At 48.5% G+C, this 23,769-nt stretch overlaps 1 protein-coding gene across 4 annotated transcripts; it reads left to right on the forward strand.

The window, feature by feature from the left end:
* The first annotated feature begins 325 nt into the window (after positions 1-325).
* Positions 326-22,514, forward strand: GHRHR (growth hormone releasing hormone receptor). Of its 4 annotated transcripts, none has more exons than XM_053897748.1 (13): positions 519-835; positions 13,028-13,130; positions 13,248-13,355; positions 13,918-14,015; positions 15,069-15,166; positions 15,870-16,002; positions 17,241-17,394; positions 17,672-17,732; positions 18,254-18,323; positions 19,025-19,116; positions 19,683-19,812; positions 20,516-20,557; positions 22,330-22,514. In XM_053897748.1, the coding sequence occupies exons 3-13, from the start codon at positions 13,286-13,288 to the stop codon at positions 22,453-22,455; spliced, it is 1,074 nt and encodes a 357-aa protein (XP_053753723.1). In that variant the 5' UTR covers positions 519-835; positions 13,028-13,130; positions 13,248-13,285; the 3' UTR covers positions 22,456-22,514. The 4 variants fall into 4 exon arrangements, with proteins under 4 accessions (XP_053753722.1, XP_053753723.1, XP_053753721.1 ...); XM_053897746.1 differs by lacking the exon at positions 519-835 and adding an exon at positions 9,507-9,573; XM_019443733.2 differs by lacking the exon at positions 519-835 and adding an exon at positions 10,465-10,904.
* The last annotated feature ends 1,255 nt before the right edge of the window (positions 22,515-23,769 follow it).

The raw sequence follows: 23,769 nt of genomic DNA on the forward strand, positions 1-23,769 counted from the left end.
TGACCTAAAAGCCTCGTAACAGAAAATGATTTACCATTCAGACCCCAAAGAATCTAAGCAGCGTTATTAGGGGTGCCCCCAGAATTCTCAGCCTTGGTTTTCTTCTTGATCCCAACCAGAGATTGAGCTCTGGCCCAGCCCCCAAACTCAGCTCTGACCTTGACTCCCTCCCCCGCCCCCCCATCTGAGTCTCAACCCTGGTCTAACCCAGACCCCAAATAGATCGCAGGCTGAGCTCTGACCCTGGCCCCATGCAGAGCTGAATCACGAGCCCGCGTGAGAGCGGCCAATGGTTCCAGCAGCCACAGCCCCTGCAGAGCCCCAGTTAGGTGAGGTGCCCTCTCAGAGGGCCGAAGACGGGGATTTCTGTCTATAGGGATCCATTCTGAGGCCCCGACCCTACTCCTGTGCTCAACTGCTCCTGTCTCTGGGGGAAGGAAGGGCTGAGTCAGGGAATAAGAAAAGGGGCTAACACTCGGGCAGGAATAGGGCCTGCTCAAGTACCCTGTGCCTATAGGCCACCCCAGAAGGGGTATCAGGGTCAAATATCCAACAGGAGCCGGTCCCTGAGGCCCATCCACCAGCTACAAGACCCCAGCCCCAGTTATGGGCATGCCGGGAGACACCACTTTGCAGCCTGCTCAGGCCAGCTGGCATCAGAAGAGGCAGCAGTTGCTCAGCATCACCACCAGGGGGCACCAGACAGGAGCGACGGCAAAGCCTCGGTGGCTCTGGATCTGGGCCCTGTGCTGGGAGCCCGAGGGTCTCTGGGAAGAACCCACCTGTCCCTGCCCTCAAGGAGCCCACCTGCTTGTGGGACAGACAGACCCATCAGGTGAGAGAAAAAACTAAACACGAGCTATCTTTTAAATTTAGTTTTAATTGTATACGTGGGGTGCACAAAATTTTTTTCTTAAACACTGCAATATCGGAGTTAATGCAAATGTTCCATTCGACCATTCCTCACATTCCATCCCTATGAACCTGTGAAAATTTGGGTTCAAGTCCTTGTGTGAACATATGTTTTTGTTTCTCTTGGATAGATACTTGGAAGTAAGATTATTGGGTCAGATAAGTGTATGTTTAACTTTATATGCAACTACCAAATTCTTCCCTAGAGAGGCTGTACCATTTGACATCCCCACAGCAATGGGGAGAAGAAAGAAACCGTCCGTCTCTTTCCCTGTAGTTATTCTAGTGTGTGCACAGTGGAGCCCGTGGTGAAATTTATATTTCTATGACGGCTAACGTTGTTGAGAATCTTTAAATGTGCTTACTTGTCATTCATCTTGTCTTTGGTGAAGCAACTATCCACATCTTAACCATTCTTTTAAAATCCAGTTGTGTTCTATTAAGCGGTGGGAATTCTTTGTGCATAGTAGGTATGATTTCTTTATAAGATATGTATTTTAGAAATATTTCCTCTCGTTTAATGGCTCGCCTTTTCATCTTCTTAATTTAACTATGTCACTGGTTAACGCTGTATTTTAGAATACTTTTTAAGAGCACCTGGGTGGCTCAGTCGGTTGAATGTCCGACTTTGGCTCGTGGGTTCAAGCCCCGCGTCAGGCTCTGTGCTGACAGCTCAGAGCCTGGAGCCTGCTTCGGATTCTGTGTCTCCCTCTCTCTCTGACCCTCCCCTGCTTGTACTCTCTCTGTCTCTCAATAATAAATAAACATTAAAAGAATAAAAACATTTTTAAAAGTAATTTTAGACATACAGGACAATTGCAAAGGTAGTGCAGACAGTTTCTCTAAATTTAACATCTTATATAACCATGGTACAATTATCAAAAATAAGTTAACATTAATACAATACAATAACTAAACTACACATTTTATTCAGATTCCACTAATGTCCTTTTTCTGTTCCAGGATCCAATATAGGATGACACTGGGCCCTCTCATTGGACAGAGCTAGAAAATATATAAACATATACTCATCCATATATGTTCATACCCATGTATGTTTGTACCTACCTATTAACATACCTACCTTTCTTCCTGTCTCTCTATATCTATCCTTAAAGGGAAACATGATTTTATACTAATACCTTTGACCCCAATCCAGCACTGTGTATTCATTCTGGCTTTTTTTTTCTTTACTTAGTTGTAACTTCTTTGGCTCTCATTAACCACAGTATCTTCATTTGGATCTTATCATCTACAATATATTTACCTATTTTCTCCACCCCACTATACATATGCAATGTATTTTCAGGATTGCTAACCCATACCTTTGTGAAAAACAAATTTACCAAATAGAGTGCAGAATTCATGTGTGGTACTTTTCACCTTTACCCCCACAGTGTCCAGGCAAACACTTAGGCCAACCCCTTTCTCTCCTACTCCCTAGAGTGTGGTTATGTCGTATATTCGTAATACAGGCAGATTCATTTGCCATAGACTGGATGACATCCTGAACACCTCTGCCATTCTGGTTGATTTTCACTCCTTGAGATGTACAGTTCAATGAATTTTGACATGCATGGAATCATATATCCCAACACCACATTATAATACCAGACACTTTGACTTACCAGATTCCCTCATACTGCTTCATTTCTTTTTTTTTTTTAATGTTTATTTATTTTTGAGACAGGGAGAGACAGAGCATGAACGGAGGAGGGTCAGAGAGAGAGGGAGACACAGAATCTGAAACAGGCTCCAGGCTCTGAGCAGTCAGCACAGAGCCCGACGCGGGGCTCGAACTCACGGACCGCGAGATCATGACCTGAGCTGAAGTTGGATGCTTAACTGACTGAGCCACCCAGGCGCCCCTCCCTCATACTGCTTCAATATAATCAGACTCCTTTCTTACCCCCCATACTTAGTAATTACTGATCTTTTTGGCCCAGTCATTTCTCTCCCCTAGTATGTCATGCAAAGAATAACAGAGTGTGTAGCCTTTTGGGTTTGGCTTTCTTCTTTTACCTATTAAAGTAGATTTAAGATCCATCCATATTGTTGCATGAATCAATAGCCTGTCTCATTTTATTGTTGAGTTATTACCTATTGCGTGAATGCTCCATAGTTTGTTTACCATCATCTGTTGAAGGACATCTTGGTCATTTCCAGTTCTGGGTGATTATGAATAAAGCTGCTATACACAATTGTATGCAAGTGTTCACTTGGATAGGTACCTAAGAGTAGGATTGATGGCAAGTGTATACTTAACTTTAAAACAAACTGCTAAGCTGTTTTTCAAAGTGGTACTATTTTACATTCTCTCCAGCAACATGCAGAAATTCTAGTTGTTCTGTGTCTTTGTCTGCACTTGGTTTTGTCAGTTTTTAAATTTTAGCCAACCTAATACATGTGTAGTTTGTGGTTTCCATTATTTACATTTTAACCTACCTGGGCCTTTATTTAAAAAGAATTTCTTGCAGGTAGCAGATAGCTGTTTCTTGATTTGTCTCTAGCTGTTTCTTGATTTTTCTCTCAATCTACCAATCTCATTAATTGGGGTGATTAGTCCATTTACATTTAATGTATTTATTGATATTGTTGGATTTACCTCTACAGTTTTGCTATTTTTTCTTTATTTGTACTGTATGCTTTGTTTCATTTTTCTTCCTTTCCTTTTCCCTCCCCCCACCTTCTCCTCCTCCTCCTCCTTCTTCTTTTTGATTAACCAGTTTTTATATGATTGATTGTATCTCTGGTATTGGCTGCTTAACTGTTTCTCTTTGTTTTGTGTGTGTGTGTGTGTGTGTGTGTGTTTGCGTGTGTCTGTGTATCAGCTCAAGGATTTCCAGTGTATATCTTTAACTTATTAGAGTATACCCTCGACTATATTACACTGCTTCACAGAGTATATACAAACTGCAAACATACACTTCCATTTTCTTCCATTTTCATTTTTGACTATTGTCTTCATACTTCTTACTTCTATATGTGCCATAAATCCCACAATACATTTTTATTACTTTTGCTATAAATAATCAATTATTGGGGCGCCTGGGTGGCTCAGTCAGTTGAGCGTCCGACTTCGGCTCAGGTCACGATCTCACGGTCCGTGAGTTCGAGACCCGCGTCGGGCTCTGTGCTGACAGCTCAGAGCCTGGAGCTTGTTTCGGATTCTGTGTCTCCCTCTCTCTCTGACCCTCCCCCGTTCATGCTTTGTCTCTCTCTGTCTCAAAAATAAATAAATGTTGAAATGAAAAAAAAATAATCAATTATTTTTTTCATTTTAAAAATTGTGGTAGAATGTACGTAACATAAAACTTACCCTTTTAATCATTTTAAATGTACAGTTTAATGGCATAAGTACTGAAGTATTAGGTATTCACAATGTTGTAAAACCAGCATCACTGTCTATTTCTAGAAGTTTTCATCATCCTCAACAGAAACTCTGCATCCATTAGGTAACAACTCCCCATTTCCCCAGACCCTGGTAACCTGTATTCCACTTTCTGTGTCTATGAATTTGACTACTCTAGCTATCTTATGTAAGTGGAATCATACGGTATTTGTCTTTTCATGACTGGCTTCTTTCACTTAGCATAATGTGTTCAAGGGTCGTCCATGTTGAAGTGTATATCACTACTTCATTCCTTTGTATGGCTGAGTAATATTCCATTGTGTGTATGTACTACATTGTGTTTATCCATTCATCTATTTTTTTTAATTTTTTTTAACGTTTTATATATTTTTGAGACAGAGAGAGACAGAGCATGGACAGGGGAAGGGCAGAGAGAGAGGGAGACACGGAATCCGAAACAGGCTGCAGGCTCCAAGCTGTCAGCACAGAGCCCAATGCGGGGCTCGAACTCACGAACCGCGAGATCATGACCTGATCTGAAGTCGGACGCCCAACCGACTGAGCCAACCAGGCACCCCTCCATTCATCTATTGTTGGACGCTTGGGTTGTTTCCACCTTTTGCCTATTGTGAATAATTCCACTATGAACTTCGATCTACAAATCCTATTGGGAGTCCTGCTTTCGATTCTTTTGTATATATGTCTAGGGATAGAAGTGTTTAACTTTTTGAGAAACTGCCAAACTGTCTTCCACAGCAGCTGTACCATTTTACATCCCCACCAGTGGGGCATGAAGACTCCAATTTCTCCACATCCTCATCAACATTCGTTATTTCTCATTTTTGAAAATAAAAAATGTGTGTGAAGTTATATCTCATTGTGGTCTAGATTCGGATTTCCCAAACGATTAATGATGCTGAGCTTCTTTTTATGTGTATATCATCTTTGAAGAATGTCTATTCAAGTCTCTTGTCCATTTTTGATTGGGTTGTTTATTTTCTTGTTGTTGAGTTATAAGGGTTTTTTATATTTTTTGAATATTTTTGAATATATTTTGAATATTTACCAGATACATGACTTGTAGATATTTTCACCCATTCTGTGGGATTTTTTCATTCCCTTGGTTGTGCCCTTTGCCGGACAAAATTTTTTAATTTTAGTAATATCCAATGTATTTATTTTTGTTCCCTCTGCATTTAGTGTTGTATTTAAGACTTCATTGTGAAATCCAAGGTAATGAAGATTTTCCCTTAAGTTTTCCACTAAGAGTTTTATAGTCTTAGCTCTTAAATTTAGGTCTCTATCTATTTGAGTTAATTTTTGTGTATGGTGTGAGTAAGGGTCCATCTTCGTATTTTGCATGTGGAAGTCTAGTTTTCCCCGCAGCGTTCATAGAAAAGACTGTCTTTTACCCATTGAATGGTCTTGCCAGAGTTGTCAAAAATCAATAGACCATACATGCATGGGTTTGTTTCTGGGCTCTCTATTCTATTTCATTGGTCCAGATGTGTATATTTATGCCAGTCCCACATTGTTTTGATTATTGTGGCTTTGTAGTAAGTTTTCAACTTAGGAAGTGTGAGGTCTCTAACTCTTTTCCCCCGATATTATTTTGGTTCTTCAAGGTTCCCCTGAAATTCCATATGAATTTTAATATGGATTTTTCTATTTTTGAAAAAAAATGCCATTGGGATTTTTATAAGGATTTCATTGAATTTATGTATTACTTTGGGCAGTATTGTCATTTTAACAAATTAAGTCTTCTAATCCATGAACACAAGACATATTTTCCTTTCTTTAGATCGTTAATTTCAGTAATGTTTTGCAGTTTTGTTTTGGTTTTTTTTTTTTGTAAAAGTCTTTCACCTCCTTGTTTAGATTTTTTCAAAACGTCTTATTTACTATTGTAAGTGGATGAAATGGTTTTCTTAATTTTATTTTTTTCAATGTTCATTTATTTATTTAGAGAGATGGAGAACATGAGTAGGGGAGGGGCAGAGAGAGAGGAAGAGAGAGAATCCCAAGCAGGCGCCATGCTCAGCACAGCGCCCAACTCAGGGCTTGATCTCATGACCGTGAGAACACAAACTGAGCTGAAATCAAGAGTGGGTCACTCAACTGACTGAGCCACCCAGGCACCCCTTAATTTCTTTGCAGATTGTTTAATTTTTAATGTACAAAAAACCCAACATATTTTTGCATGTCAATTTTTATCCTGCAATTTTGTTTAAGTGTTTATTAACCTTAGTAGTGTGTGTGTGTGTGTGTGTGTGTGTGTGTGTGTGTATTCTTTAGGGTTTTCTGCAAATAAGATCATGTCATCTACCAACAGATAATTTTACTTTTTCCTTTCCAAACTGGGTGCTTTTTATTTCTTTTCCTGCCTCATGATTCTGGCTAGAACTTCTAGTACCACATTGAATAGAAGGGGCGAAAGCAGACATCTGTCTTGTTCCTCATCTTAGGGGAAAAACTTCCAGTCTTCACCACTGAGCACGATGTTCACTGTGGGTTTTTCATTTGTGGCCTTTATCATGTTAAGAAAGTGCCGTTCTAGTCTTAGCATATCGAGCGTTTTTGTCTTGAAAGGGTGTTCAAACTCGTCACATGCGTTTTCAGCATCAATTGAGATTATCACGTGTGCTTTTTTCTTCACCTATTGAAACCCAAAATTTTGTATATTTTGTTTGGATTTCCTATTTTTTTTAAAGATTCTTTTTTCTTTAAATGTTCATTTATCTTTGAGAGAGTGAGAGAGCACAAGTGGGGGAAGGGCAGAGAGAGAGAGAGAGAGAGAGACAGAGGATCTGAAGTGGGCTCTGCCCGGACAGTGGCAAGCCTGAATGTGGGGTTCCAACTCAAGAACTGCGAGATCATGACCTGAGCCAAAGTCAGATGCTCAACCGACTGAGCCACCCAGGAGCTCCTGGATGTCCTATTGTTAGGGCAGAAGGAGGGTAAACTGGTCTCTGCTACTCTGATTTGGCTGCAAGCAGAAGTTTTCAAATACATTAAAAAAAAATCTCTCCATGTGAATACAAATAGATTATTTCGTCCTTTTAATAGTATTTTAATAGTATTTAATAATATGTTCTATAGTCTTCTGCTGTGTGAACAGATCACATTTTCTCTTGCTATTCCATTATCATTGGACATTTTTGTTGTTATCTGGTTTTTACTATGTAATACTTTTCTCTGGGGCAAATATTCAGAAATGGAGCTTCTGGTTTTTGAGTATGTTTATGTACAGATTTAAAAGATCAGGACATCTGGGTGGCTCAGTTGGTTATGTGTCCAACTCTTGATTTCAGCTCAGGTCATGATTTCACTGTGGTGAGACGGAATCCCAGGTGAACTCTTTGCTGGGGTGGAACCTGCTTAAGAATCTCTCTCTCTCTCTCTCTCTCTCTCTCTCTCTGCCCCTCTCCAACTCGAACACATGCTCTCTCTTTCTCTCAAAAATAAATAAATAAACTTAAAAAACCAAAAGATCATATCAAATTCTTTTCAAAATGGGTGCACCAACGTTCACTCGATCTGCAAAGTATGAGTACCAGTTGCCCACATTATTTTGCAAATATCACATTAGCCATTAACATTTTAGGCAATGTGATTGGTGGAAAAGGGCAGCTCATTATTGTTTTAATTTTCATTTTCTTGAGTATTAGTGATGTTGAGCATCCCCACATCTGTTTATTGGTCCTGTAATTTACTTATTTTCTGAATTGCCTGCTTATATCTTTGGCTCACTTTTCGATTGGGTTGTTTTTCTCCTTACTGTTGATTTGTAGATTTTTTAAATGTTTTGACATTTGTCGTTATTGGTCACAAATATTTCTTTAGGTATGCAGCTTGCTTGCAGTTTTATTTGTGGTGTCCTTTCTGGAGCATACATTTTTTAAAAATGTAGATGTCGTCAAACTTACTAATCCTTTCTTTATGGTTTTTATTTTTTATATAAGAAAGTTGTCTTTCTTCTGAGGTCATAAAAATAGATTTCCATTCTTGGGGAAAAAATCTTACTTTTTTTTATAGTTAGGGCTTTAAACATTGTAGAATCTATATTTCGTAAATGTGAGCTAGAGAGTTAATCTTATTTTTTCCATACAAAGAAAGAAAGAATCGATTGTTCTAACCTTATTTTATACTACATGCTGCTATTAGTGACTGTCCCCCTGTGAGCTAGGCTCTGTGTAAGGTAATTTATATGCCTTTTCTTGTTTCTGTTCTTGTCAAGCCTAGCTTGACCCTAAAGAGGGTATCATGCCCCTTTTCCAGGTGGGGAAACTGAGGCTCAAAAAGGTTACATAACTTGCCCACAGTCACACAGCTGGCAAGTGGCGGAGGCAGAATTTGAGCCTGAGTAGATACAGACATAGTTAAAGATGGTTAAAGGTAGTTTACAAAGTAATACAAAGATAGTTAAAGTTAAAGAGTTCAGTGACCTTAGTCTATTCAGAAGGACAATGGGCTCGGGAGATCCTTGGATCAGGGTTTCTCAACCTCAGTTCCATTGACTTTTTTTTTTCTAAATTTTTAAAATGTTTACTTATTTATGAGAGAGAGAGAGAAAACGAGGGTGAGCATGAGCTGGGGAGGGGCAGAGATAGAGGGGGACACAGGATCTGAAGCGGGCCGTGCGCTGACAGAGAGCTCTATATGGGGCTCGAATTCACAAACCGCAAGGTCACGACCTGAGCTGAAGTCGGACACTTAACCGACTGAGCTGCCCTGCTGGCCCCGTTGACCTTTAAAACCAGATAATTTGTTGTATGGTTGTGGGGGTCACCCCGGGGCCTTGTAGGACATTCACCGGCCTCTCGGGTTTCAATCCATTATACACCAGTTGCACCTTGCCACTCTTCCTCCCCACCCTTCACCCCTGGCTGTGATCACGTAGACTGCCTTTAGGCACTGTCAAATATTCCCTGGGGGATGAAATTGCTCCCATTTAGAACATAATAATTATTAAGTGTCATATCAATTATGAACCGTGATTAATGCTAATGACATTGCCACTAATTACCCACCGTGATTGGTGGCAACATGCGTGCTCCCGCTGTTGCTTATTTGTAGCTGATGGACGGTAGGTTTCAGCTTTCCCTTTAAAAATCAATCACACCTCCTTAGAGCGCTGCTCTCGCACCTGTGAGTCCTCACTTGGCCTTCCCCGCCCCCACCCTCACCCCCCCCCCCCCCCAACCTCTGCTTCATCCGGAAGACCAGCCGAGAGAGAGAGAGCCGTGTGTATGCCTCCTGCCCGCACCGTTTTCACAGGGAAGCACAGAAACTCCTCTGGGAAAGGGCAGGTGGGTCTGGGGCATGGGGTGGTCATGTTTTCTTTTCAAAATATTTTTCTTCGACGCTGTGTCGGCGATGAATGCAAATGGAAAAATAAAGCCCCGCTGATGTAAAATGATACCTCACCCTAGACGTGGCGGGGGTGGGGGAGGCTTCATCATTCATGATTCGCGTCTGGGCTGTAAACAGGCCTGCCGTCACCAGCAAGCTCTGGGAATGCAGACCTGCATACAGATGTCGGGAGCCACCAGGGACAGTGGCATTCAGGGCCCTGGGAGATACAGCGTGCTTCCAAATCCCCAGCTGCCGTACGAGATCCGGTGTCACCTAGAACACTGTCTTTAGCTTGGCCAATTGGGATTCCATGTTTTAAAGTCTAAAACAATAACAAAAACGACCAGGTAACAAATGTTCAAAATCATTTGAGCAGCTATGGTAAGTCCTCTAGTTTTTGCTATTGATAACAGTTGTCTTGCTCTACTCAGGGTGGTCTAGCTCCTTGAATCCCCTTGCAAACCTCCCACTCGGGCTCATTTCCCCCTGTTGCCATAAAGACTTCTGGAGACTCTGACGAGCCCCCGGGTAAAGTCTAGAGCCTCGATGTCTGTAGATTCCACCCCGCCTTCCAGGCTGGCATCCTTTCTGGGGAAACAAGCCGGGTCCTGCTGATGGGACACCTTCTTGGCCAGCCCGTGCAGGGGCTTCATGACCACGTTTCCTTTTCTAAGCTCATTCCTACCCTCAACCCCTGCTGCATCGCCACAGCCCCGAGCCCACCCTTCAGCCCTGTGGATGAAGCTGGGCTCACCGACTAAACCGAGGGCTCCCTGACGTCGGGCCCCGGGTTTTCTTCTCCTCTGAGCCTCTTTCATTTGAGGGTGCTCTCTCCACTGTGGGCTCAGAGGAGGAAACGGTAAAGAATATTGACCTGCCGGGGCAAGAAGTGCCTGTGGCCGTCACCTCTCTGGACCTTTGCTATTAGGACAGGCACACAGGCAGACTTAAAGACGGAGCAGAAGGGAGTGGGGTGCCCAGCCCCTCCCTGTTGGGGACATGGGGGCCCCCTCCAGGGCCGGGGCTGAGTTATGCATGGTGTCCTACAATCCTGTGAATATTTAGCTGGTTCTGTCCCCTTTGCTGGCTTCTGCTTGTGTAAACAGCCACCAGGGTAGGGGAGGCAGAAGCTGTGGCAGCAGCAGCAGCAGGGGACAGTGGGGAGGGAAGAGGCCCGAGGCTTACAGCGAGGACGACCTGACTGAGGGAGCCACCTGTTAGCCCCGTCATGGACAGCAGGGTGTGGACTGCCTACATCCTCTGCTTGCTGAGTCCATTACCAATTGTGAGTAGCGAGTAGCCCCCCCCCCCCCCCCCCCGCCTCTCCTGCTGGGCTCCAGACCTGAGAGCCACAGGGCCATACGGGGGGGGGGGGGGGAGGGGGGGGTGGCGGGGGGGGGGGTCCAGCTGGAGCCTGGTGGGGCTCCCCACTGGCTTCCCCACCACACAAGTTTCTTCCTACTAAGTAGGCTGCGGAGGCCGTGGCTGGGAGAACTCCTGAGATGGGTGCTCCTCCCTCCCGTCCCCTGCTTTTCCCTCCCCAGGCAGCTGCTTGTCTCTGGGGAGCTCTGACTATGAAAACCTGGCTGAGCTGAATTAGCTTCCTGTTGTTTCCCCCCAGGCCCGTCTGTGCTCTCTGGGGGCCACAGAGACTCTGTCTGCCCAAGACATGACTCCCAATCAGGGAGGCAGTTAGGGCCTCTCCTTCTCCCCCACGTTCTCTCTTCTCTGAGCTACCCATCCCGAAGTCCTCCACAGAATCTCCAGACCTCTCCCTCTCCCCAGCATCCCAGGGGCCATGCTCCCATTTGGCTGCTGCCTCTTAAGAGGGTGTGGGCCTGAACAGTATGTGGAGAACAGCTGCTCCCCTCCTACATTCTGGGGGACTATTCTTCTCTTGATACGCCCTGGGGCTGGAGAAGCGTTTGGCAGACTGATATGCTACAGAATTGGGTGGGGGACAGGGGCCCTCCCTGAATGTGCCGGGATTTCCCAGCATGTTTTCTAGGAGTTACTGCAAGCGACACAGGGACCAGGACAGGACATACAAGGTACTGGGTGGGAAGCTCAGCCCACGTGGGCTGAGGTCTCCTTTTTCCTCCACTGGCTTGTGTGTGTGTGTGTGTGTGTGTGTGCACATGTGTGCACGTGTGACAGCATGTGTGTGCAGGGGCTCCCACACCTTCCAAGCACAGTGTGGCACCTGCCCCCAAGTGCACAGCCTTTGGGCTTGAATCCTGGCATGGTGAAAGGAACTGTGTGGTCCAGGCAAGTTCTTCACCCTCCCTGAGCCTCACTTGTCTCTTCTGTGACAAAGAAGACGATATCTTCCCTCTAGGGCTGTTGCGCATTGACTGGGATCTGGCTGAGTATAGGGTGCAATATAGGTAACTTTTTTTTTTTAATTGAAGTATAGTTGACACATGATACCTTAGTTTTTAGCTTAGTTTCAGGTGCACCACATAGTGATTTCACAAGTTTATGTTATGCTGCGCTCACCATCTGTCACCACATAACACTATTATAACCCATTGACTTTATTCCCTGTGCTATACCTTTCCTTCCTGTGTGATATTCATTCCATAACTGGAAGCCTGAATTTCCCACTAACCTTTACCTATTTTGCCCATCCCCCTCCTTTTTTTTTTGTCATGCAGGTAACTTCTACTGCCCTCCCTTCTGCAGTGAGGGAGCCTCCTTCCTCTCATCTGTGTGCACCCCATGGTAAAAGTACACACTCTCTCTCATCTCCCTACCCCTGCCCCTCTGCTTCCATTATCACATCTCTTTATCTGGCTCTGACATTCCTGCCTCCTCTTATGAGGACCTCAGGTCCACCCAGATAATCCAGCATAATCTCCCCATCTTGAGATCTTTAACTAAATCACAGCTGCAAAATCTCTTTGGCCGTGCAAGGTGTCATATTCACAGGTTTCAGGGATTACATATAGACATTTTTGTGTGTATGGAAGGCATCGTTCAGCCTACCAAGGTACTTTATGCAGGACTGTGTCAGGGAGAAGGAGTGCAGGGAAAGAGGAAAGGCCTTAATACATGCACTGACTCAGCCAGCTCCGTGAGATCCTCGGAAGACTTGTGTTTAGTGTGTCTCAGAACTTACTTCCATGACATGACATTGGGAAGCATCTGTCTAAACCTCCATCTTTCTTTCTTCCTCTCTCCCTCCCCTCATCCCTGTCCCCCCTACTACCTTCCCCACTTCCCTCCTTTCTTCTTCCTGTCCCTCCTCCACCAAGTACGCTTATAAGTGCCATGAGCCAGGCCCTGGCTTAAGAGCAGGGGCACAGAAATGAATCAGGCTTTGTCTCCGTCCTAAGGTCATTTGCACCAGAGAACCAAAGGGAGCGCCTAATTGGCTTGGCCTACCCCATTAACTCCTTCCTACAGGTATTGGGCCACGTGCACCCAGAGTGTGACTTCATCACCCAGTTGAGAAAGGATGAGAGGTTGTGTCTACAAGCAGCAGAAGGGGTGCCCAACACCACTCTGGGTAGGGTGCTTGGGAGGGAGGGGGTGGCTTCTTAGACTCCTTTATCTCCTCCAGCCTCATCTTTCTGAATGCTGGATGGGTCTGTCCCCTGAGTCTGCTCTGCTCCCATCTATCTAGGCTGCCCTAGGACCTGGGATGGACTGCTGTGCTGGCCAATGGTAGGCTCTGGCGAGTGGGTGACTCTCCCCTGCCCAGATTTCTTCTCTCACTTCAGCTCAGAGCCAGGTGAGGGTTCTGGGCATGGTGGTGAGGCGGGGGGATTCGAGGTGGTTTCATGTGGTGGTGCCAGAATATGGCAGGCTCATCCCTGGCTTTGGGGGTAGTAAATCTAGATTTGAACACCATTTCCCTTCTTCCCGTGTGACCTTGGGCAAGTCAGTCAACCTCCTGACCCTCAGCTTCTGACCTGTGACCTGGGGAAAACAAGAACATTAACCTCATGAGGGGTAAGGATTGGTGAGCACGGCATGGAAGTGCTGGACCCAGAGCCGGACCCCGAGTAAATGTTCTCTGGATGTTAGCAGGAGGGCTGGCCGTGGGGGTGGAGGGGAGCAGCGGAGCCTGTCTGACTGCTAAGATGCTACCAGCTGCCCAGTGGGGGGAGTCTGGAAGGACTGGACCTGGAATCCAGGCCCCTGGAGGGAAGGCTACCCCCTCTCTGCCATTCGGAGGAGCTGTTTGCAGACTGCGCCAGGGTCACCGGATGATCCATGACTCCTGCCCCTGTCCTGGAGAGAGAGTAGGAGTTTTAACCCAATTTCTGTTTTCACCTCGGCATGCCTTGCAGGGGCTGTGAAGCGGGATTGCACTATCACTGGCTGGTCTGAGCCCTTCCCACCTTACCCTGTGGCCTGCCCTGTGCCCCTAGAGCTGCTGACTGAGGAGGTAAGAGGCTCCCGGCATCTTAGAGGAAGGGTCACCACGGAGGTCTGTATGGATGGTGGACTGCACAACTGTAGAAGCCGCCATTTCCGTGGTAGCCAGCAGGTGGGCATATTAATTACAGCAGTTTCCAGAAGATGGCAGTGTCTGGAAGAGAGAGAGCCCTGGTCTGTTGCTAATCTGCTCAAGGGTGACACCTGTGCTAGGGGAGAGGGAGGCAGAGGGCAGAGTGGGAGATAGGCTGGCTGCCTTCTCTTTGGCGTGCCCTCTCCACGCCCAGTCCTCCGGGACAGGAGCTCTGAGTGGTTCCAGGGAAACAAAGGCTCCTAGTAGTCCTGCAAAAGCTCCTTCCCTTCTCTAGTGCCCAGTCTGTGGAGTACCGTGCACGTCCCACGTGCCTGAATTGAGCGGGGCCTTTGCAAGGTGTTTCCACATCCACAATCCGCTATATCTTTCCCCTCAGCCAAGGGAAGGCATGAGTCTGAGCATTTTTCAGATGAAAAGATAGATGTGGATGTTGATTGCTTGCATCCCTCAGGGGTCACTAATCCCCTCCCTTGGCCCGCACCCTCCATCTCCATGTTGGGGTGGGGGGTGGTGGTGTCCAGGCTGGACTTTGGTCAATCTAAATACTTGGTCATAGAAATAACTTTTCCCTGTGGCTGTCCCTGTGGTTTTCTTTGGGGAATGTTGTATGCCCAAGATGGTGAGGCAGCAGGATAAACAAGCCCCATTTCCCCTTGGGCTTTTGTCATTCCTTGGGAAAATGTAGTTTCTCTGCTGCCTGTCCCCCTCCCACCACTCCCCACCCCCAGAAATACTGAGAGTTGGTCATCTCACCCCTGTCCCCACCCCGTCTCACCAGAAGGTCAGGTGCAAGACGGGCTTAACCAACACTTCCCTTCAGGAGAGAGCTTGCCAGGGTTCTCATGGGCACCCCTGCCCCCCGATGGGGAGTTCCGGGGTAGAATGGACAGCCTTCACCTGCTTGGTTGCCAAGCCTCCCTTTCCCAGAAAGTGCAGCTGCTGAGACTTTCTCTGTCTTGACTCTCCCAGAAATCCTACTTCTCCGCAGTGAAGATCATCTATACCCTGGGCCATAGCATCTCGGCCGTGACCCTCTTCGTGGCCATCGCCATCCTGCTGGCTCTCAGGTTCGCGGTCGTCTTCACCCCTGCTCAAGAGCCTTTGCTGCCTCCCTATTGTCCACATTGCCAAACCTCATTCCTTGCCTTCATGTTCAAGAGGTTCCCAGGTGTAGGCACCATGGCCATTCTCCGCTTTTCCTTTTCTTTCGCCAGAGTGTTTCTTATCCACTCCTCACACTTGAGGGCTCACTGCAGTGGCTACACCTTTGCTCTTGTGGAACTTGTTCTGTTTGCTTGGCATGCCCACCTGCTTTCTTCTTGATGTATTTATATCCGTCAAAATTCAAAGCCCAGGTCCCATCTGCTTTAAGAATCCTCGTGGCCTCCTCTGTGGAGCCCTTCTTGACTATTCCAACCCTTTGACCATTGCCCCTCTTAAGCCCCCCTCCCAAGCCCCGACTTCAGAGTCTGAGCCCCATAGCATGGCTTGTGCTGTTCTCCGTCTCATGGGGATGTACCTCATCTCTCTGAGCACCCAGGGGACTCCCCTGGGCAGTCTCCTGCCATTTCTGCCTCTGTCCCCCAGACTATGAGCTCCCTGAAGGCAGAGACCGGTACTCTGTCCTCTCACCTACGCTGAGCCTAGGGCCGTGGTTGGCCAGCTGTCCTGCATGGCTAACCCTGAAGTCTCAAGTCCAGCCCGATCTGACCCAAGTCAGTTCAATTCGCCTGCCACCATGCTCACCCTCCTCCCTCCTTGCCCCTCCAGGAGGCTCCACTGTCCCCGGAACTACATTCACACCCAGCTGTTTGCCACTTTTATCCTCAAGGCGGGAGCCGTGTTCCTGAAGGACGCCACCCTGTTCCACAGCGAGAACACGGATCACTGCAGCTTCTCCACTGTAGTAGCTGGGGCTGGAGGGTGCTGGGGTGGGTGGGGGGAGGGAAGGCTGTGTTAGAGACCTAGATGCAGGGGTGGAGGGCCCCTCCAGCCCACCTGGTCCTGTGGGCTGACTCTGGGGCTCTGCCGTGGCCAATCACAGAACAGGAAACACCCTCTCCCTTCCTGCCCCTCCCCAGAGTCAGGTTCTAAACCCCCATCTCATTTCTTGGACCCTGGGGCCAATCCGTGTCATTTCCCATATTTCGGGTTCCCCTTTCATGCCTTATTCTGTACTCCAACCTAGCCCATCTGTCACCCCACCAGTCCTTTCATTTTGTACCTCCCCCTAGGGTGCCTGTCTGTGGCTGGGTGTGTCTCTGCCCCGGGGCTGGATGGAACTGGGTCCCTCCCTCAAGAAGCACCCATGGTGCCTGGGGGGGCAGAATGCACCAGATTATGGGACCACCCAGTGGGGGGAGGGGAGGTTGAAAGCTGGGCTTCAGGGAGAAGAAGGCTTTGGAGCTGCTGGGGGGAAGGGGGAAGACATGTTAAATGGAGGGACCAGGGTGAACAGACTCTCACAGACAGGAGCATGTCCAAGAACCAGGGAAGTCAGATGGGGGCGGGGAGGTGGAAGAAGCAGTGGAGAATGAAAATAAAAGGAAGCTGGGGGCCAGTGTGGAGGCCCAGCACACACCAGGCGCACTAAAACTGTGCCAGAAATGAACAGATGCACAAACGGACAAACCAACAATGACCTTAATGAACTTAGAACAGACGTAATAGATGCGTATGGAGCACTGAGGTAGAGGCATTGCACTAAACGCTTTACATATATTACCACCTTTTATTTCCTACTTACATTTTCATTTTAGTCCCATTTGTACGCAAGCGGGACTGGGGCCAAACTGGGGCCATCTGAGCTCAGAGGCGGTGTTCCTCAGCGCTGAGAGAGCGAATCATGCACTGAATGAATGAATGCATGCATGGGTGAGTGCCTGTATGTTTGCAGGAATGAATGGTGCTCCATAGCCGCAGCTCTAGAAGTTGACCTCGCTTGCAGATGAAGAGCTGAGCTATGGGGAGGTTTCCCAGCTAATACATGGTAAATTTGAACCCAGATCCCAAATCTGTGCTCTTAATCACCACATTATACTACCACGTCTCCTCTGGGGCAGCCTACGGTTGAGGGACCTGAGTGGGGTAGGGGCTCCAATGGGCACCCAGCTCTGAAGAACCCAGGCCCCCCGCCCACAGGTTCTGTGCAAGGTCTCCGTGGCCACCGCCCATTTTGCCACCATGACCAACTTCAGCTGGCTGTTGGTGGAAGCTGTGTACCTGACCTGCCTCCTAGCCTCCAAGTCGCCCGGCACAAGGAAGGCCTTCTGGTGGCTGGTTCTTGCTGGCTGGGGTGAGCACCAGGGCTGGCTAGTGGAGGGCTGGGAATGTCCAGGAAGTTCATCCAAAGGTCCCTTCAGCTTACTTATGATGACCCAAGGCCCATAGAGGGGAAGGGACAGCCTGTAATCCTCCAGCATGTAGGGGCCAGCTCCCCAGCCCCTGGGCTCTCCTCTGGTCCCACTTTCCCGGTGCCCTGGGTCGCTGGTGGTGGTGGTGGCAGGTGGGAGCAGGTCTCTAAGCCGAGGATGCAGACTCCTTACTTGTGTCTCCCCTGTGCCCCCCAACAGGGCTCCCCCTGCTCTTCACTGGCACGTGGGTGTGTTGCAAGGTGGCCTTTGAGGATGTTGCGTGAGTGTGGGTGGCGACCTCAGCACACGGCACCAGGTCCCCCTGGGGCGTGGGCTGGACAGTCAGGCAGTGTGGCTGTTCTCCAAGCCGGGGAGAGGAGGAGGAGACCCCAGCCCTGCCTTCAGGGAACTCCCAGGCTTGGGTGTGAGATGGGTAGGCTGTTGTGGATAGCGTGGAAGGGACATGTCCTGGGGTGGAAGGGGGCCTCAGATTCTCAGGGTGTTGGGCTCAGGCAGTTGGGGGGGGGGTTGGGAAGCACAGTAAATAGGGGTCTCCTAGAACAGGAGAAGTTTTGGGGCCAGCAAGAAGCAGCTAGGTGGAGAGAGATAGGGTAAGCCCAGCACGGATTGGTGCACCCCTTTGGGAGGAGGCCTAACTGGCTGAGGGAGGAGATAAGGCTGGAAGGGCATGGAGAGGAGGAAGGTGCCGGATAACTACAGAAAAGGGCTTTTCAGCGAATGCATTTTTGGCAGCCCCCCCCCCCCCTCCCCGCAATCAGTCTTAGCCTGTCCTCTTCCTAGGTGCTGGGACCTGGATGACAGCTCCCCTTACTGGTGGATCATCAAGGGGCCCATCGTCCTCTCTGTTGGGGTCAGTTCAGCCAGCGTCCTCTGCTTCATTTTCCCTGGGTCCACCGAGGGGTTGCTGTACAGCAGGAAACATGACTCCAGGCTGGGAATCTGGATACCTGGGTTCTTCAGCCTGGCTCTGCCAGATTCTCTGTGAGGCCCTCTCGGGCCCTCATATCCCATTGGTAAAACTAGGGGGGTGGTCCCCACCAGTGCTTGGGCTCCTTCCAGCTCAGAGTTGTGGTGAATTTGGGGCCCTATTGTAGATCATCTACTATCGCAGCGAGGCTGGTGTGGGGCGTGGAAAGAGGGCTGTAGCTGAACCCACCGCCTGCTCCTGTGCTGAAAACAGGGCATCGGGGGCCGGTTTGCGTGGCCTTGGTGAATGTGCGCATTTCCCCCAATTTTATCAAAAGTGAGGGACACCTGCTTTGTGCCAGAGTAGACCCTGGGAGATGCTGGAGGCAGAATGACCGGGCCCAACCTCCCACCCTCTATCCCTGGGCTGGAGAGCGAGGGGGACCCAGAGCTCCTCAGCCCCTGAGCTCCACGTGGGACCTCCCAGGCTCCAGGATACAAGCTCTAGAGCAGTGACCCATACATCCACCCACCTGCACATCCCTGTGTCTCAAGGATTTGGGGTTTCCGATTCCCAAAGAGGCCCCATCCCAGCAGGGGCACCCCTGACTCTTGCCTTTTGCCTTCTTGCCCCTCTGTTTCTAGGTGAACTTTGGGCTTTTCCTCAATATTATCCGCATCCTGCTGAGGAAACTGGAGCCAGCTCAGGGCAGCCTCCACCCCCAGTCTCAGTACCGGTAACGTGTGTGTGCATGATGGGATGCCGGAGACATAACCGGAGTGAGAGCTGGTGTGGTTCTGTTTCATTCACTGGCCTGGTCCGTGCTCCTCGCCATGCTTCCAGAAAAAGATCAGATCTGGCCCCCGTCTTCTAGGAGATCACAATGTAGGGAGGAGAGAGGCAAACGGCCAGTTATCAGGCCAAATGGGCTGATGAGTCCTGGGATCCATTTCTATGGGGGTCTGCAGAAGGAGAACCTTTCTAGATGAGGGGATGGGGGTAAGGTATGGTTAGGGAAGACTTCCTGGAGGAAGTGGTCATTGAACTAGACTTTGAAAGATGCATAGATGTTGACTGGAGTCAATCGAAACGAGAGCATTTGGCAGCAAGGACAGCAAGATCCATGGTCCTGAAGTAAGGAAGCCCTGCATTGTACCGCACTGTGTATTTGGGGACGAGGCATCCGGGGTGCCTGGTGCATAGAGTCCATATGGGGAACTGATGGGAAGTGGGAGTGAGCAGGGGGCACATGGGAGTTTCTTATTCCAGCCTTGGGTGCCTAGGGCTCGTCTTCTCCTGCAGGCGTCTCTCTAAGTCAACGCTTCTCCTCATCCCGCTGTTTGGAATTCACTATGTCATCTTCAACTTTCTGCCCGACAGTGCCGGCCTGGGCATCCGCCTCCCCCTGGAATTAGGACTGGGCTCTTTCCAGGTGAGGGCCCCCACAGGCACTCTTCCCCCTAAGTCCTTGGGCAGGAGGGAGGTGGTGCTGCCCACAGGTTTGATTGACTTCATGGTAGGTTGAAGGCTACTAGGCTGGTTATTCTTTCTTCCAGCCACCCCTCTATCTATTTAACTATCTGTCTGTCCATCTTTCATCCATCCATCTCTATTCATCCAACTACCCCTGAACCCATCTATACTCACCCACTTATCCATCTAGCTACCTATTGTCCATCCATCTATCCATTCACCTACCCATCTACTCATCCATCCATCCACTTATCCATCCATCCACCCATCCATCCATCCATCCACCCATCCACCCATCCATCCATCCATCCATCCATCCTCCACCTATGCATCTGTTATCCTCTTATCTGTCCATCTATCCATGCATCTAACACTTATTGAGCACCTATTATGTGCCAGGATCTGTGCTCAATACTGGGTGATAGATAAATGAAGGAAATCAGAGAAACAGGATCAACAGTATAGTCTTGGCAGGCTTGCTTGATGATTACATGAGACAATGTGCCCGGCACATAGAGATGAATGCATATGCCTTCCCTTTTTCTAAAGCCCTGGCCCAGGCCACAGTCTGGGGGTGGACACAGGAAAAGGTAGTAGAAAGACTCTGGGCACCTTGTGGTCAGACCAAGTTCTGATGTGGCCCTTTCTCTTTGGCTCCACAGGGCTTCATCGTTGCCATCCTGTATTGCTTCCTCAACCAAGAGGTATATAACTCTCCAGCTATCATTAGTCACTGAGTTTTCCCTTCCAGCAGACCTGAGGCCACTCTCTTCTTCCCAGGCCCTATAAATCCCAGCTCAAGCCAAACTCTGACTCCTGTGATCCTCTGTGAAGCTTAGTCTGTCCTGAGCTTCTAGATCAAGCTGAACCTGATTGCTTCCTATAAACATCCTTTATCCATCCCTTCTCTGGGCTGGACCAAGTATACTGTCCATTTGGACCAGGGATAGTCTGAAAGGATCCCCCAATTCTGTGTTTCTAAAACAACAAAAAGGAGAGTGGAGGAGGGAATAAGTCAGCTCTGGGAGGGACAGAGAAAGCAGAGATCGAGAAACAGAGAAAGTCAGAGGCAGACATAAAGGGAACAAGGAAAAGAGAGTCAGGTGTAGCAACAGGGAGGATGATCGAGAGCAGAGCTGGGGATACTGAGAGAAACACCTGGAAGAGACAGACGGATGGAAAGAACAGACCAAGCAGAGATAGACATACCCATGAATAGATAGATGGTGCTGATACACATGTAGAAATATGGAAAGATGGCAGAGAGAGGAGAATTAAAACATCCCACCCAGAAGGCACCTTGCATCTGTCCCTTAGGACAGACTTGCTTTGTGGGAGAGGTGGGAGAATTTAGCTGAGTGCCCTGGATAGCCAGGCCCCGCTATGTGCTCAGACAGAGTCATGGGCTCCCTCTGGTGGCATGGATTTGCTGTGGGCTCTGTTCTGCCAGAGACCTGGGTGCAGCTGTGGAACAGCGCTCGCCCCCCACCTGCCACCTCTGTCCCAGACTGGCTCCCTCCCCTGTGACTCTTTACTTCTACCCCAGCCTCTCTGAGTCTCACACAGTCTTATCTGGTGTCTGGGTGCGGACACAGGACTGCAGTATCTTTGTGTGGTGGCTCATGGATCCTGCAGACATTGAAAGGGTGAGGCACAGCCCTAGCTGAGGCTGGTGGGACCTGGGAAAGCAGCTTCCATGGAGAGCTGTGAAGGGATCCGTCCCAAGAAGTCATGTTGGAGACCAGATAGTTACATGCCTCTAGTGATGGGGAGCTTACTACTTAACAATAGCTCTTCTGTTGTTAGGCACCTGTGGGGAAACTCACCTTTATGTTGAACAGAAACCTGTCTCCCTTTTGTCTTTCACTACAGCCTAAGTTTAGCTCTGTCAGGAGGGTCACAGCCTCTCAGCCCCCTCTGCCTTCCAACAGCCCCTTGGAGATGTGACAATACGGATTCCCACGCCCCTCACCCCCACCCAGTTGCTTTTCTTTCAGGAATCTCAGTCCCCTCACCTGTAGCTCCTTAGACGGGGCTCTGAGTCTTTTCTCCTTTAAGGTTATATCCTCTGGACAGGTTCCCAGGGGCCATAGTTCAGTTCAGTGGGCAAGGGCAGGAGTGAATCCCAGAGCAGGGGATGGTCTAAGCCACTCTTGGAGGACAGTGTGGTTATTTGACCAGAAACTGAAGAAAGCATCCATAGAAAATGTATTTAAATGGACCCACCCAAAGGCAGTGCTAAAAGTTAGAGTAAGGAGCTAAAGGGAATGGCCAGAAATATCCACAGGAAGGAGGAAGTAGTGTCTTTCAGAGACAATACTTAGCAGTGGCTACTGAGTCAACCATGGCTTCTCCTCTCCCAGGAATCCAAGTCTGTTTCTCCTGCATGGTCTCTCCCTGTACCCTCAGTCCCATTGGGGTGGAGCACAGAAGTAGCAGTGGGGCCTTCCTAACATCCTCTCCCTTGTCCCTGGAGGTGAGGACTGAGATCTCACGGAGGTGGCATGGCCATGATCCTGAGCTGCTGCCAGCCCGGAGGGCCTTCACCAAGTGGACGATGCCTTCCCGCTCTGGGGTGAAGATGTTGACATCTGTATGCTAGGCTGGCCACATCACGTGACTGGAGTCCACACCTGAACTCAGGCAGCTACAATAGCCCCCCCCCCCCCCCCCCCCCCCCCCCGTAGAAGCAAGAGAGACCAGTGCCCCCGAGAGCCCTTGGGCCATGTCCCCACCCCAGCTGCTGCCCAGCCCTGGGCAGGGGTAACCCTCTTAACCTTGTCCTACACCTGACCCTAGGTCCCTGTGTTTATACCTCTGACCTCCTTGGTTCCTCCGTCTCCATTCTCCTCCAATTCCTTCTGCTAGAGTCTGGGCCATAACCCAAGGCCAGAGGAGCCAATAAACTTGTAAATGGACAGATACAAGAGTTCGTTGGAGTGAATATATGCGCCTCCACAGGGCAGGAGTCTACAGCCTTTGTTTGGCCTCTGGTGCAGAAGGACCTTCATCATTCCTCTTTCCTGTTACGTCTCCATTATTCGCCTGTGCAAGCATCTTCTTGTGTAATTTATTCTTAAAATTTATTCTCCCTTGTCTCTATCTCCACTCCCACCCCTCTCCTCCCACAGGCACACATTCCAATGTGTTTAATGTGAATATTTGTGTTTCTGTGTGTTCTTGCAAAATATGTAGTATTTTGTGTGTGTGTCTATACTTTTAATTTACATAAATTTTGTCAGTTATATGCTTCATCCTGCTTCTAACATTTTCCCCTCAGCACTATGCTTTAAGACATCCACTCGTGTTGTTGTGTGTTCATCTGGTCTCTTGTTCTGACTGCCATATGGTGCCACACGGTGTCATCGCCCACATGTGACCTGTCCTGTTTCCCCTGCTCCCACCCTGCAGGTGACTATTCACATGCATGTCCGCTCATACACTTGCACAAGTGAGCCTGTCTCTGGGATACACACCCAGGAGCAAAAGTGTGGGGTCATCACTTATGCCTTTGCTTATGTGACGAAGCAGAGCCAGATTGCGTTCCAGAATGCTTGCAAAATCTGCACCCCCACCAGCAGCTCCACCAACACTTGGCGTTACCCAGCTTTTTAATGTTTGCAAGTCAAATGGGCGTAAAGTGACATCGCATTGTTGTTTTAATTTGCATTTCTCTGATAACTAATGAGTGTGAGCATCTCTTCTAGTGCCTGTTAGCCTTTTGGGATTGTTCTTCTGGATATTGTTTGGGTCCCTTTCTTTATTTTTCCCTGGGGTGGAGTGTTCTCTATTCTAGGCGTTTCCCATATGTTCTCTGTTGAGTGCCTTCCTGAGCCCATAGCCTGCTGCACCCCACTCAAGTGAGGGCCCCTGATGTAACACGTCCTCGTGGTCAGTCCTTCCCCCACCCTCTTCC

This window comes from Panthera pardus, unplaced genomic scaffold, assembly GCF_024362965.1.
Source record: "Panthera pardus isolate Hobbes unplaced genomic scaffold, ASM2436296v1 HiC_scaffold_8, whole genome shotgun sequence".
In the NCBI taxonomy this organism is placed as follows: Eukaryota; Metazoa; Chordata; class Mammalia; order Carnivora; family Felidae; genus Panthera; species Panthera pardus.

Excerpts from the sequence above, each read along its gene's own strand:
- GHRHR (XM_053897746.1), top strand. The coding sequence starts at position 9,514 with ATGCCTCCTGCCCGCACCGTTTTCACAGGGAAGCACAGAAACTCCTCT. Across the intron at positions 13,131-13,247 it reads GGTGCCCAACACCACTCTGG|GCTGCCCTAGGACCTGGGAT; the intron begins GTAGGGTGCTTG and ends CCATCTATCTAG. Across the intron at positions 19,813-20,515 it reads TAGGACTGGGCTCTTTCCAG|GGCTTCATCGTTGCCATCCT; the intron begins GTGAGGGCCCCC and ends TTGGCTCCACAG.